Source organism: Lathyrus oleraceus, chromosome 6, assembly GCF_024323335.1.
Source record: "Lathyrus oleraceus cultivar Zhongwan6 chromosome 6, CAAS_Psat_ZW6_1.0, whole genome shotgun sequence".
NCBI lineage: Eukaryota > Viridiplantae > Streptophyta > Magnoliopsida > Fabales > Fabaceae > Lathyrus > Lathyrus oleraceus.
The window spans coordinates 513,043,257-513,058,683 of NC_066584.1; the positions used below are offsets into that span (position 1 = coordinate 513,043,257).

Below are 15,427 nucleotides of genomic sequence, written 5' to 3' on the forward strand. Positions count from 1 at the left end.
CAACACATCTTTAATGAAGGAATGATCATCATTCTTCCTCTTTATTGATATGTCTACAATACCATTTGCTATAAGTGTGTTATCATCCATGAATTCCACATTGTTCTTCAATGTTTGATTGATCTTAACAAACCAATCTTTCCTTTCCGTCATGTGCGTTGAACATCCAAAGTTAAGGTACCATTGATCGATGCACTATGTGTCTTCTCGCGTAGTCACCATCATGATTTCAAGCGATTGTACCCGGTTTTGGCTGTATTTTCCTGTATTGTTTTCTACTTCAGCAATCACCATTAATAGTGTGCTCTCATCATCTTCTTTTCTTGTAAACTTTAATTCAGCTTTTTGTGGATCATTCTTGTTGGCGTGACATTCAGGAGCAAAATGTCCAAGCGTTTAGCAGTTATAACATTGGATGTTGCTCTTTTTATTTTTCCATCTTCCTCTATTATTGTCACATTTGTAATTGTTTGATCCACCACATTTGTTGTCGTTGCTTTCACCCTTTTAGAATGTTGAATTGTTAGAATTTTGGGAGTCTCTCCCACCATTGTGGTGGTAGTTTCCTCTACCTCTACTCGTGGACCATTTTCCCTTCATTTTCCTTTCCTTTCCAACGCAACGAGCTTGCAAAGCAACTTCAGCCTTAGATTTGTCAACGTTCCCCTTCTCCATCTCTGCTCATGAGCCTCGAGAGAGCTTTGCAACTCTTCTTTGTTCATGGTTGAAAGATCAATGGACTCTTAAATGGCAACCATTATTATCGAATTTCGACGTCAACAATCTCAAGATTTTACCAACCGTGTATTGCTCAGTGATTGTCTCTCCGCAAGCTTTCACTTGATTCACCAATCTTGTGGTTATTATAATAAAATCACTAATAGTTTCATTCTCCTCCATTTGAATTAACTTCAACTATCTTATTAGCTACTGCATAACTTTTCTCCAAAAATTTCCAAACTTCCTTTAAAATGTAAAATCACAAGAACAATGGTGAATAGAGAAATGGGGAGAATGAGAGGGTTAGAGAGAATTATGAAGAAAATATGGTATCATGGATTAAAATTTTACAAACATATATTATATCTTTTATATAAGATCATATTATTAACTAACTAACTTCTAGTTAATAACCATTTAGTGAACTATTAATAACCACTTAGTAAACTCTCAATAATGAGTTATTGACCTATTAATAACCACATGACCACTTGAATTACTATTTTCTCAACAAAAAAAACATTATCAATTGCCCAATAGTATTATTAGTCAATAAGTAGACAAGACATGAATTTTTTTTTGTGAGGTACTAAAAATATTTTAATAATAAAAATTACACATATTTGGTATACTAGCTAACTTGTTTCGTGAGGAGGTGAAGAAAAAAACAAATAGCTCTATTTTTCTTATTACATTTCTCTTTAATGAAATAAAAGATTTTTCCAAATAAAAAATCAATATATTTGTATTTCTTGAGTGAAAGGATAGTGAGAATTATACCACAAAATAAAGTGTTGTTATCCGAAACTCAAACTGAGAGTGAATAAGGAGAGAAAATGGTGAATCTAGCATCAGCTTCCGTGCAATTCTCAAACCCATTTCCGCCATCTTCTTCTTACAAACCTCTTATCCGCAGGAACTTCCTTCTCTTCACCACAAGAGCCAACGAACCTCAAACACCACCCTCTGATTCGGACCCATCCAAACCCAATTCCGAGATAACCGCCACCGGAGAAGACTTTGATGACCGCATTGACCAACTCCGCCGCCGTAACCGGAGGGGCACTGGCAAGAAGGCGGAAGTCCGTAAGAGCCGAAAGGCGAATAAGGCTACTTCAGGGTCAGCGCCGGGGTCCGGCGTGTACCTACCGCCGGTGGCGTTAAAAGAACCGGTTTCCGGTGGATTGAAGGTGGAGTTGGGGTTTAGCAAATTCAGCGAGAGATTGAACGGTCGTGTTGCGATACTTGGATTGACGGCACTGTTGCTGGTGGAATTGGCAACAGGGAAAAGCGTTATTAATTTCCATACACCTGGCACTGTACTTATTCAGTTTTATTTTATGGCTGCCCTTACTGCTATCTATGTCAAGTTTCAGAAGGAGAAAATCAGCATTTGGCCCGACTCTTCCTCAACAAACTAGTGTTTTTTTTTATCGTTGAGCTTCAATTTGTTATATATTATTATTATTACTATTATTGTTGTTGAGCTTCAATTTGTACAATGAAAAAAAATGCTATTGCTTCTATATGCTTTCAAATGGTTATAGGCGATCTTCATTTGTTATACAGTTAACTGAACCAAATGTATTTTTCTGATAATAATGTGATTTCAAACTTAAATTTTCCTTAAGTGTGTACGTCACTCATCTGAATTGAGACAAGATACTTTAAAAATGGAGATTCTAATGTGCTTTTATTACTTATGTTCTGAATTAAATTACATCTATAGTTCTGTCCTTTCCCAGAAAAGAATGGTAAGCACTCCAAAACAAATGAATATCAAAGGCCATTACATTGATTATTTTTTTTCCTTTCATATTGTATACTTCACTACATTGATCCCAGATTTGAGACTTGTTTCTGGGACTCATTAGACAACCTATTTCTATTCTGAATGCAATATAACCAGTCTACAGATACAACAAGGGTTGCAACATTTTTCGCTATAAAGGTGCCTTTGCTAAAAAATCATTAACATCAAGGTTGGCATCTCCGTGGGCAACAGCATCCTCTGGCTCTGGCACAAACAAACTAGTGGATGAGACCTGCAAAATGAACATTCGTTAGGAAATTATCTATCAAAATATGGGTTGATGAGTGACAGGGAAATTCTAAATTAATACAAGTAAGCCAACTCTTAAAATGGTAAGAGATGAGTGATAATATGCAGCTGAGATTACAGGTTGGGAGCAAAAACTCAGCTTTTAACTAAATACTGCAGCTAATCAAAGAGTAGAATGAAACATACTTTTGTATCAAGCATCATGTCTCCGTTGTTATCAGCTATTATGCTGGCACCATGTGCTTTCAACCATTCTAAACACTCTTCCAAAGCAGCAGACTCTTTCTCATCGTTTGCTTCAATTGAGGGAACGGCAGTTGAGAATCCAAGAATCTGAGAGACATAAGAAACGGGCAAGGTTGGCCGATATGATCGGCACATGCAGGTCACGGCTTTATACCTCATCTTTTCAACATATAGATCTGTAGAAATTAGAGACATCAATTCTGTTAGTCACCCCTTATAATATTATAATATATGTTACCAGCCAGCTGCACGTGTGGAAAAGAAATGGTCAAAACTCACCCATAAGGCATGTGTTTAAGTTAGGAGCTGCTTTGTATAATCTAAAGAATGCAACGTAATTTCCCGAAGTTACAGCTGCACGAACTGCCAGGGCATGTTTTACAGCTTCATCCTTCTTTGAATCGACAGATAACCTACCATAGACAACACAATAACCCATACAAAAATAATGAGACAATTAATACAACAACTCGAGGCAAAATATCAATGTGTAGCCATAGTTATGTCCACATCCAATTCTCTATCTTATTTGTTAATTGTTAGATGTCAACACGGAAGCACTAATTTCCACCCAAACAGCCATAAATTTGAGCCTTAATCATGTTGCTACCAAACTAGCCTTGCCCGGACATTATTGCAATAAATTTTCAAACCATCACTTTTCTAACCATAATAATTTAAAGGTAAACTAACTGTGACAGAACATTTATTTTAAGTGTGACTAAAGACTTCAATAAATCAGGCACCCACAATAAACGCTTCACCTAGTCTGATAATGTAACACGCCACTTTATTCTCAATTATAAAATAAAAATTAAAAGGCCTAAGAAGCTACAAAATGGAAGAAACAGCAAATGGGAGAACATGGGATCAATAAACACCACAGCTATGGGTGCTATTTCTCAGGCAAAAGAATTAATACCAGATTAATATATTCAAAATTAATAGCCTATATCTGAGGCAAAAGAATTAATACCAGATTAATATATTCAAAATTAATAGCCTATATCTGAGGCAAAAGAATTAATACCAGATTAATATATTCAAAATTAATGTCTGTATGTCTATGGAACCCAACTCCCCAAGGACTAACTAGAAAATTTCAAAACACAGTAAACATTACGGTATTAATAATAGCACGGGATTCTGGTACATAATAAAATTTCTGCCAAGAATTTTGAAAACAGGAGAATTATGTAAGAATTTAAACACGGGGTTCACCTTGCCATTGATGATAGGAGTTCTCTGTAATTATTTGAATGCATAATAACACAAAGCAAGTTGTAAGCAGCAAATTCCATATACGACCCCTCAATCCCTTCAGCATAAAGAGCCTTTAGCTGGGATTGACACTGAAATCACACAAACCGAGTTAAATAACATCCACAGCATCTATAATTGACCGATCCCATTTTTAAAACAAAATGTACCTAGATTTCTTTAATGACTTGAGATCTATAATTTAATAATCCAGTTTACATTATTACATAGGTCAGACCAGCATAGATAAGTTAATATGGTATGCACGTTGAAACAGATCCACAACAAAACTCTATTGTTAAATTGGCTCTGACCAAGTTGTCGGGATCACCGAGTTTCTCGTAGAATCATGTGCAATTTTACGATCTTCAACCATGTTTACATGCAGTCCTACACCTAGGAACAGAAGGTCATAAGATCTGTGGGATGGCGAGGTTGGAGGTGGGAACGAAAAATTCTCCTCTTCCTTGTGCAACTGGGTTGAGTTGTTCAGATCAGATTAAGGTTCGACCCAGTTTTTAAAACAAAATCCAACCTCCCCTCCTTCATTAGGGTTTGTTTAGCAACCAGTTCTAAAACACAGCAGCTACCCAAGACCGGGTCTGATACCAACTCTACTCTATTTTGTGAGCAACTCTTCAACGCTATTTTCTACTGTGTATTCTCGTCTTTTTTTTCTGCCTGCATTTATCCTCTAACTTTTGATATTTATGATCTAATTTGCTTGAGAGGAGGAAAATAGGCATGGCGAGCCGTTTTGCTCCCTATCACTCTAATTAATTGTTTACCTATTTTTACAAATTTTAAACGTAATTAATTAATATTTGTCTATATATATTTACGCATTAATGTATGTATAAGTACAATTTTTGTACTTCAAGTAGGATTAGTAGGATGAAGGATCTTAATCTTATGATTCGTGTTACGATCCTCGAGTTACAAACTTTACAATTCAAGGTAGAATCTCGAATTTAACAACAGTTCTCTGGATGCAAATCACATAAGCATCACTATGTAGCTCATTGTTCAATAGACTTCAATATATAAAAAGACTCCATTATAGACCCTAATCTCATAAAACTTCATATATTGTAGAACGACTTCGATATATAAATCACATAAGCATGAATGACTTTGAATGAAATATTTAAATCCCTAATCTCAGAAAAGAAATATGATAGCTACAAGGCCGGTAAAAAAACAATCTACACATAAAATGAGTTAATATACTGTAGTCTCTTCAAATAACATACAAAACTAACCTGATTATATTCAGGCAGGTCTCCAACTTCCAGTGCCAACCGGGCATGAGTTTCATACACCTGAAACATCATTTCAAGTGTTAAAAAGTTCAGGAGCAGTCATGTGCACATACTATACAACAGCCACCACCAAAGCATTTCTCCTATATGTGAGGCCGATTACAGGAATCAAAAGATGCATTATGTTCTGTCAAAAACCAACTTTCATATGGATAGGGAAATTTAAAGATATGTACAGAAACCATTACTGAGAAATATTATGAATAAGAAGAATTGGTAAAGAATGTGACCAGAACTCATTAAGACTTAGTACCTTGACAGTTAGTTGATTGTGTATTCTTTGCACAGTTAGGTCTTGGCGAATAGACTTTAACTGGTCACATTTATATAGGTAATTCCTTTGGGAATTTTGAACCATTAATAGTGCTTTTTCAAGAATCTCTTCAGGTCTTACCTGTAAGTTCACAACATTGTATTGAGATTATTAGTAAAGGAGGGAGAAATAAGAAAAATAAAAATAGCAGCACGCCATTTAAATTCTTAAAAGGAGATATTACAGTGGCGGGATCTGGTGCCGATGTTAGACGCAGGTATCTCTTTTCAATTTCCTGGCAGGTACCCTTTACAGTAAGAGCATCCCAGTCAATATCTTCAACAGCTTTGCTGACACCATCATCAAAGCTTTTGCTAAGCACCAGAGCACTAGCCCTTCTATTGTACAAGTTTCCAGCTCTAGCATTTTTTTTCCTTGAGTGGTTATTTTCTGTTCGTTGTGCTTGCCCTAAATCAAATCGCTTAGAACGAATCTCACGTCTTTTCAATTCCTCTGGTGTATCATTAACAGCAGAATAATATGCTCCCAAACTTTGTTCCTTGTCACTATCACTAGATGCATTACTATTTTCATGAGCAATAGAAGCATCAGCAAGACGCTGCTTCTTAAATGGCCTTTGGGGAGCCTTACTTGATATTCTCTGCAATAATGGAGAAAATTTTGTATTCTTCCAACTGTCTTCCTTTGTCTCTTTGTTTTCCACTACCAACTGCATGCCATTCATTTAGGTGAATTAAAGAAAATCATCTATGTAACTATATGAAAATACTTATCATTGTCAACATAATTGTACTTGAAAAGCACCTTAAGGGGATAATACTTATAGTCCGCTCTAGTCTCGAATATAAGCAAAAAGTATCCATATTCAGGTGGCCACAAATATATGCAAATTTAACTACTTTCACTATATTTAATTATGACATTCCTAAAATACCCTAAATTAATATAAGTTTTTATTTTTAATGACTCTTATTCTCATGGAACAAGTTTTCTATAAATGAAACTTCTGAGAATGTGCATACTTTTGTACAAGATCAGGAAGATTAATTATACTGGTATATATTTCTTAACAAGTGAGATTAGGTGCTTTTGCTCCTGATTGAGATCAGAGAGGTACTTTCAGATGAAAAAGCATATATAAACAGAACATGGAGGAGAGACACACAAAAATAAACTCATAGGACAGACATGTGAAAATAATTCTGAGGTTCTTGCAAGGAAGACAACCAAACCCAAGACCTAATATCGAAAAAGCTCTTGCACAAACAAACTAGTTTCTATACTACAAAAGAAAAAAGGTGCATCAATAAATATTTCAGATGGTATTAGCTCACTCACAAAAGCAACCATAAAAATTGCAAGATATAGAAGACTAGTTGAGGAATAAAATCAAACCATAGCACATAAAAACCATAGCCTGCTATTTGTCAAACAGCATGAAATGAAATAAACTAACAATCCAGTTAGTGGCTAATAATAAAGTGAACTTGTTAACTGCTGTTGAACTCCACACAAGATTCATAAATAGAAGGTTAAAAAGGATATCTAGCTGGAACATTAAAAAAACATAACTTAGTATATCTATAAATACCTTTCTATCCTTTTCATTAGGTACCCAACTACTGTATTTTACAGGATGATCATTACTTATTGGCACTGGATGGTCGACCGGCTTCTCCTCTGCTAATGGCTCCCACCTACTTTTAGACCGTCTAGGACTTTTTTTAGATTTTGGCAATACAAAATCATGGGTAGAAGACAGTGAATTGCTGCATGAAATGATAACATAATAAGAACGTTACAATAATTTAATCACTTAAAAAAATATGCACTGATTAGCAAGATAATTAAATATAAAAAATATTCATGGTATAATATTAAATAAAATGGATGATACACAGAATCATTAAATCGTTAAATTGCACAATTTGGCAATTATGCTTGCCCTTAGCGGTACACAGAATCATATTTTGGTGGAATTGGGTGGAATCACCCCCTGTTAATCATGAAATTGTATGATCTTTGAAACATTTCTGCGATTCTGGTTGCAGTAGTGCAATGACAGAAGGCAGCGCACTAGGGTTGGGGAAGAAGACGTTCCAATTGCCGCTCAGCAGAATACTCGCTTCCGTGCTCAGGTTAGAAGACGGTCTGTTTTCTGTGTGTGGCTCAGAATAAGGCCAGATTAGAAAATAGGGTTTTTCTAGGAAATAGGGTTTTTTTAAAAGCTTAAGAACAGGTGCTCATTAACTGTGCAGTAACTGGTGCCTCGAAAAAAAACTGCGGTAAGTGCAATTGCAACCAATAAGATTGGAAGAGCCACGGACATCTCCACAACGCCTCTCTCACTTGCATCATTTATTTCCTTCCCTACAACCAGTTTCATCTTCTTCCCTTGTGTCCTTCTATTTCATTCCCAGATTGCTTTGAAATCTCATGCTACTTTCTTATGCTGCTATACTTACGAATGAACTTAAATTTATATAAGTATTTAAAGGGTGATTTAAGGTTTCACTCATCTTGTGAGCTATGTTATGAATTTAAATTTACAAGTATTTCAAGTGTGATTTAAGGTTTTCTTTGCCTTGCTTATACTATCTCATATGCATGAGTTTTGTAAATTACGTATAATTTTACTGTTAGTATTACAATTGCATGATTTACGACTTTACTTCCCTTTTCCGATTATGCGTAAAATCTCTATTTTAACTACCTAAAAACTTCAGTACAAATTCAAGGATGCCAAATATTCTAAAATGTTTAGTATGAGACAGGTGGATTGCATCAGCAGAAATTCATTAAAAACAATTTTTCAGTTAGTATGTGCAATTGCATGCTCACAGGGAATTCCCGATCCAATTTGGTGACAAGGTTGAACTTCAATGTGGAACTGGTAGACGGAAAAAAAAATATGAGGCAAAGCAATAGAGTAGTTACAGTATTAGTTAGGTGGGTTCAGGTAGTGATAAAATTGTTGGGTGATTAGAGGAGCAGGGGTTTAGCTTAAATGGTAGGAGGGAATACAGCTGTATAAAAAGTTAATTCAAATTAACAGCAAAGAGAATTAGAGCAGCAGCTTAGTTGTAAAAGGAGAAACCAATGGAAGAAAGTTATACTTTTAAAGAAAATATACATTGACATCAGTTAAATGAACAATACAGATACTCTGCAATTTTATGTTACTATAAGTGCTTGGCAACACTAAAGATTTTAAATATCATTCCCTTTGAGGGGAATAATAACAGTTTCTCCGTAGTAGAAACACAGGTGAGCCCCTGCTCTGCAAACAGTCTGAATTGAATCGAAGTTATCTTCACATTGGATAACATCTAAAATCATATGGCTTCAATAAAAACACTACATTTATCTTCACATGCTTATATTTAATCCAGTTAAAAGAATTGAAGAAGACACTACATTTATCAAATCTTGAAGATCAATAAAAACCAGAAGCACTTGAAGTGCGCAAATTAATAAGAATGATAAGCCAACTCGGAGAAAGTAAACAAGAAACAGCTTACTCTTTATTGACTGCATCTGCATCCGGCATTGGGAAAAGCGGTTCCATATCCCAATCTCGTGTGCAAAGGGTACAATCAGCTGTAGCCCTGGTGATCATCTGAAAAGGAAACCAAGGAAGGAGTATGATAAGATTATGGAAAAAACTGGCAAATGAAATCCTGAAAAAAAAAATTAATATTGTTGACGCAAATGAATGGAAACAAGAAGCACAACCAGACAGTGCAAAAAATTAAATGCCTGTTACAACAGAGAAATCCCTGTAAACTAATATGCTAAAATAGATATAATCTATCCTGGCTAGCTGGTGATCAGAGATCAAATAAAAATGTATTCCACTATCCGTTTATAGTTTTCAGAAAGTGTATCTCCGAAAATTAACGTTTCTGTTTGCTGATTAGAAACTAGAATGAATTTCAGTAATGTTATATCACACACTGTCAAAACACTAGTGCAGATGATTAGTTCTGGTGAGCAGTCTGATTTTTCAGCAATTTGCATGTAAAACAGAATTATGGTACCAACCAAGGAAGTATAGTTGTATGAGTACCAGTTTAATAGAGGCAGAATGGTAGTCGCAACAAAGACTCCTTTTACAACTCCAGGCTTTGTTTCAACATCCTATTTTCTTTTACAACTTATACCCAATATATTGTCGTTTGCTTTGATAGCTATCTTATTCATTAAAGATCACACACATAAAGGGAGAGGAAAATTAGACAGGTGAGGATGAAATTCTATTCAAGAGCTTGCTAAACATTTCTCCTTATGTCATTTCAGTACATTTGGATGCAGTACTATGAAGAGAAAATTTATTTAGCTTAAGATACGGTAAAGAAATATACGGCTTTTATATTTTATGATGGCAATATGTCTCTTTTTTAAATCTTCCATTTGTTAAATATGAACAGTGAACAATGTGTGTGTGTCTATTTCTCTGTGTGTGTGTGTGTGTGTGTCTATTTCTATGTGCTTATATATCAGCCATCACTTGCCACCAACACTATATGTTGTGTGTATAAATTTGTTCACTTTTTCTCAATGATGCCTTCAAAGTCACTTATCAAAATACAGGCAGCTTATACAATTACAAAGTTGTAAGCTTCTGCTCGGAATAACAAAAGACCAAGACCTCATGCTCTAATTTTTGGTAGAGTTCCACAAGGGCGGAAAAACAATAATATAACATAAAAAGACATCATGCTCTGTTTGATCCCAAGGCTATAAAGATACAGAAATCAATTTAGGCTGTTGCAGAAATTAGTTGTCAAAATTATCAAGAAGAATAATTCAAAAATACTGTTTGACATTATGCAAAACATAGAAAAGGGGCAAACATAATCTAGTAAAATCATTAAGAGAAGGATTTAAGAAGAACTAATAACTAGCTAAAAGAAATAATAACTTCTTTATTCACTTCTTCCAAAATAAAAGTGAAACTCACCTCTTTCATGACAGCCTGGCATGCTGCCATTTGCTTATCATCTTTACAACGAGCCAAGGCTCTTTCAACATAGCCGCGCAAAGACTTGGGAAATATACCGGGCTGTGAGCAAGAATTGTTCAATGATGATTATTAGAACTAAATACATAAAAATTGTTATCAAATTGAGACTCAAATTGTAAATCATACTTATTTTCTGAATCGCAAACGTAATCTTACTATAAATAGTAAGATAGCGAACAATACATTATGGCATTTTCAAGTAAAAAAGAATGACATGAAAAACCATAAGCTTTATCATGTATGAACCATAAAATAATTCATAATTCAAGTCGTAAATCAAATAACAAAAGAGAAGTGGTCCGCTAAACAAAGCTGGCAATAATTGGCTGGCTAGCAGTGGCACTACACAATGTTCAAGTTGTGATTAACCATAACGAATCAGGATTTATCATTGTGAAATGGAATGCATCATAATGAATAAGGATGCATGTCCAAAATAGATACGCACATAGATTCATATTAATTGGGTTCAGTTTTTGTTTCAAATCGAGATACGCTGTTGACTAAGATGCCAATAACCAGGCATAAAACCATCATAATTTGGTTTGCAATATATGAAACATTCATGCATGTAATCAATTCCAAAAAGTTACTTCTGGAAATTCAAAAGTAGGTTCTTAGTGCCAACACGTTGGAATTTCACTAAAAGGTCAGACCTCTGTATACAAAAGCTCCAAAATAAGGTCCTGTACTATTTTAGCCAGAGTTAAGGTGTATAAACAAAGCAAATATTTAGCAAGAATGTTTGCATAACAGTTGGTCTTTTTAAGGGGTTTTCCCTCCCAGATAGCATTATTTAGCTTTGTTGGTGTTCTAAATTTGATCCTTATCCTCCAAACCCTTTTTTTTCCTTTTTGAATAGATCTGCCCACACTTCGGTAAATTCAAACACTGAATTGTTTGATTTGAGAAAACATTTACCAGTTTTATACCTATTTTCACTAATGATAACAAAATTGTTACAGCTTATTTTGACTTTATTCCCATTTTCAAAAAATCGTAACGGTGAAATTTTCACTATTCCTATTCCTTAATTATTATCAACTGACTATATGGTGTCATATTATATGCATTTTTATTTTCTATTAAAATGAAAAATAAATGAATTGGCAGGGCGAGAGTAAGTTTGCCTTATAGTGAAATAAAATCAGTGAAATTATTGTTCAAGTCTACCTTAAGTATAGAATTAGCAGCATCATTAGATGATACTTTCTCAGTTGGTTTAGTCAAAGAAACAGCAATATAAGCAGGTTTCATTGCTGCACTGGATGTGGAGCTATCTTTCTCGGTCTTAGATTGTTCAAAGGCCAAATTTGAAGCAATTCGAGGATTTGTTGGAATCTGAAACTTGCTTACTTGTTTTGTATCCAAAGATGGAGCACATTGTAAGGGCGCTGGATTAACCTGTTGAGGGGGAGGGGGAGGGGGAGGAAGGGGAAAGTACAAATTGGTTCCTTGAGAAGATATTGTCTTCTGTTGATCCTGAAATTTATCATAAGAAGAATTTAAATCCAAATGACTTTGATAGTTTGGTTGAATAGGATTAGTTTGGATAATTTGAGAACTAGTTTGGGCGCCATGTTTCCAGTAACTGTCATAATCACCACTATTTACTGCAGCAGGCTGATCACCAAAAGAAACAAACATGAAGTTAATAAGTTAATTAAGCCAGCAAAACTACAAAACAACTGACTAATCAAATGCAACAATCTTGTGCAACTGAAGCATGACAGAGATTAAATAACCAATATACTAAAATATGAATAAAATTGCAACACAGAAGACCTAACATAAAGGAATAATTTTGTAATGTAAGGGCTAAAATCATAACAAAAGCAATTTGGCGTGAACAAAAGCAATTTGGTGTGAACAAATAGCAATTTATCTGTTCTTTCAAGCCACACTGTTATACTGTTGGTTTGTCCAAACTTTCTCAGTGATGTTCAAACCTGAAAAGAAGGAGCAGCAGGAGTGCTGGACTCTTGCCCCCAGAATTGTGGATATGATTGTGGAGGCTGGTTATTTGGAGTTGCATAACCACTAGTAGCTGCAGAAACAGGACATCCCAAAGTAGATGAACTTGGGACAGTCAAGTTCTCTGTCCCTGGGGCACAACTGACTTCTGTTTGGCTGTAATAGTCTGCCCATTGTGTGTATTGTTGCTGGTACTGCACTGAAGTTGCTGCAGCGCCAGAACTATAAGAGCTATTGGAATCTGGTGCGTAACTTGTATATGGATGAGAGGAATAACTTGAGTAACTGCCATTGTTCCACACTGGCGCTTGATTTGGGTATCCATTGCTGTTTTGGTAACCTCCAGTTGTCTGATAATCAGCAGGATTGTAATAAGTGCTTGAATAAGTTGCAGATCCAGCATAAGACCCAGTACTCTGAAAGGAAGAAATAGGCTGATAAGGAGCACCTGTATTTTGATATGCTCCTACAGGCTGTGAATAAGCATGATTAGGTTGCTGCTGCTGATAGCTGTTATAGTAGCCTGAGTATCCCGTACTGCTGCCATAACCATATGGATTAGAAGAGTTTGCATATGATGTGTATGCATTGTAATCTTGTGGTGCATTAGCTGTTCCCAAATTTGATGTATTACCAGCAACTGATGATACACTTTGACCTTCTTGAACGCTTCTTCCAGGTGGCTGCGGATGCTGATCATACTGGTAGGTTGGATTAGAATAAACTCCATTTGCCGTGGAGCTCTGAACAGTCCATGATACAGCTTCAGGCCCAGATGTCGTGGTAGCATATGAAGATGTCTGATGTTGGCTAGCATCAACAAGCCGATTCTATAAAGACGACAAAAAAGGAGACGTGAGTTACACATTTGAAGCATAACCAATATGCAGAGCATAAAAACAAATCGAAGCTCCACTATTGAAACCGTAGTTTTAAGTTGCAGACAACAACTACAATATAAAAGCTTGGAAGCCTCCATTATCGCAATTACAACCGCGTTGGCGGCATTGTTTAAAACTGTAAACTGCAACCACAATTGCGGTTGCAATATAAAGATCGGGAAGCCTCCACGATTGCAATTGCGACCGCATTGAATGCCATAACTTACTTCAATATCAAAAATTGCAACATAAATCCAACCGCAATTAAAACCTCAGTTGAAACACGTGTGCATTAAGTGAAATTAAGTGACAAAGACAATATAGTTGCTTTTGGTTCCAAATATATAAAAACATTCCGAAAACCGAAAAAATACAGGCACGAAAACAATGATAACTAAATTAAATTAAATAGATATACATTTATGTCTACCGGCTATGATATAGATATTTCTCCAGAAAATATCAAATTAATAAATTCAAGCTCTCGGTAACGTAAGGTATTAAGGATCACAATTTTTCCAATTAAATGCAAGGTTTAGATGAAGCTTAATGAATTAACAATTTCACAAAGTTCATTACATTTTCAAACCTATACTGATTGATTCACAAACAAACATTGCCGTGGATTTAACCATCGTTACCTCGAATAGATGCGACTCCACCGGAGCTAAGGTCTCAGTATGAGTACCTTCGTTCGCCATATCTCAAAAACCCTAAATATCAATCAAAATAACAATACCAATTAACTTAATCATCACAAATCTCACAAAAACCCTAATTAGTTGATAACGAATGTGAACAACAGAATACGTACCTTTGAAGTTCTCAGACGAAAAACAAAAGGAATTGAGAAAAAGTTGGCGGCGGAATCAGAAGAACAGATACGAATCGGAGGAAAAAACAAAATTGGGGATAAGAAGAAAAAACACGGTGAAAATAAAAAAAGAAGAAAAAGAAACAAATGGTAAGAAATATATGAATTAGTAATTAACAGGAGAAAAAAGAGATTGAAAACGCGAGGACTTTTGCAGTAAAACGTTTAAAGGGGTTATTGGCGAAAACGCCGGAACAAAACAGAGAGAAATATAGTGTTTGGGTCGTGATGCGAGAAGAAGCTAGGGAGGAAGAAATATAAACTTGGTTCGGGTCGGGGTATATAGGCATAGCAAAGAAGGTATAGTTTTTTGGGTAGAGCTTTTTATAAACAGATAATAAAGTTTGATTAAATATTTTGTCGGGTACTTTAGTTGATGCTTATTAAGTTTTAATTGAAGTTTATTAAATTTATTAATTCAATGCAATCATTAATAAATATCATCTTAAAGTTAATTATAGTCAAAATAATATATACTATATTCTAAAAAAAAAAATTAAAAATAATATAATAACATATATTAATTATTATAATTATATTTTTTTAAAGTATTAGTCAGTTCTTGTATGACCATCGTTTTATATAATATGTTAATTAATTTTTTGATAAATATTATATGTTAATTAATATAATATTATATATTAATCAATATATATATATATATATATATATATATATATATATATATATATATATATATATATATATATTTTATTTGGTGAATTAGTTGCACTAAATAGATGTTAGTTGTTTGTCTAGAATAAAGGTTTTTTTTCAAATGCATTTCT

At 34.7% G+C, this 15,427-nt stretch overlaps 2 protein-coding genes across 2 annotated transcripts; one reads left to right on the forward strand and one right to left on the reverse strand.

The window, feature by feature from the left end:
• Positions 1 to 1,387: 1,387 nt before the first annotated feature.
• On the forward strand, positions 1,388 to 2,246 carry LOC127091734 (uncharacterized). The gene has a single exon (XM_051030426.1). The coding sequence runs from the start codon at positions 1,557 to 1,559 to the stop codon at positions 2,139 to 2,141; it is 585 nt and encodes a 194-aa protein (XP_050886383.1). The 5' UTR covers positions 1,388 to 1,556; the 3' UTR covers positions 2,142 to 2,246.
• Positions 2,247 to 2,493: 247 nt separating this feature from the next.
• On the reverse strand, positions 2,494 to 14,941 carry LOC127091733 (SAC3 family protein A). The gene is made up of 14 exons (XM_051030425.1): positions 14,580 to 14,941; positions 14,407 to 14,478; positions 12,860 to 13,714; positions 12,084 to 12,533; positions 10,848 to 10,949; positions 9,406 to 9,503; positions 7,476 to 7,653; positions 6,108 to 6,593; positions 5,864 to 6,004; positions 5,551 to 5,610; positions 4,250 to 4,380; positions 3,308 to 3,441; positions 2,969 to 3,204; positions 2,494 to 2,765 (listed from the first exon to the last, which is right to left on the reverse strand). Exons 2-14 carry the CDS (start codon positions 14,464 to 14,466, stop codon positions 2,664 to 2,666), a joined length of 3,033 nt encoding a protein of 1,010 aa, XP_050886382.1. The 5' UTR covers positions 14,467 to 14,478; positions 14,580 to 14,941; the 3' UTR covers positions 2,494 to 2,663.
• Positions 14,942 to 15,427: the final 486 nt, after the last annotated feature.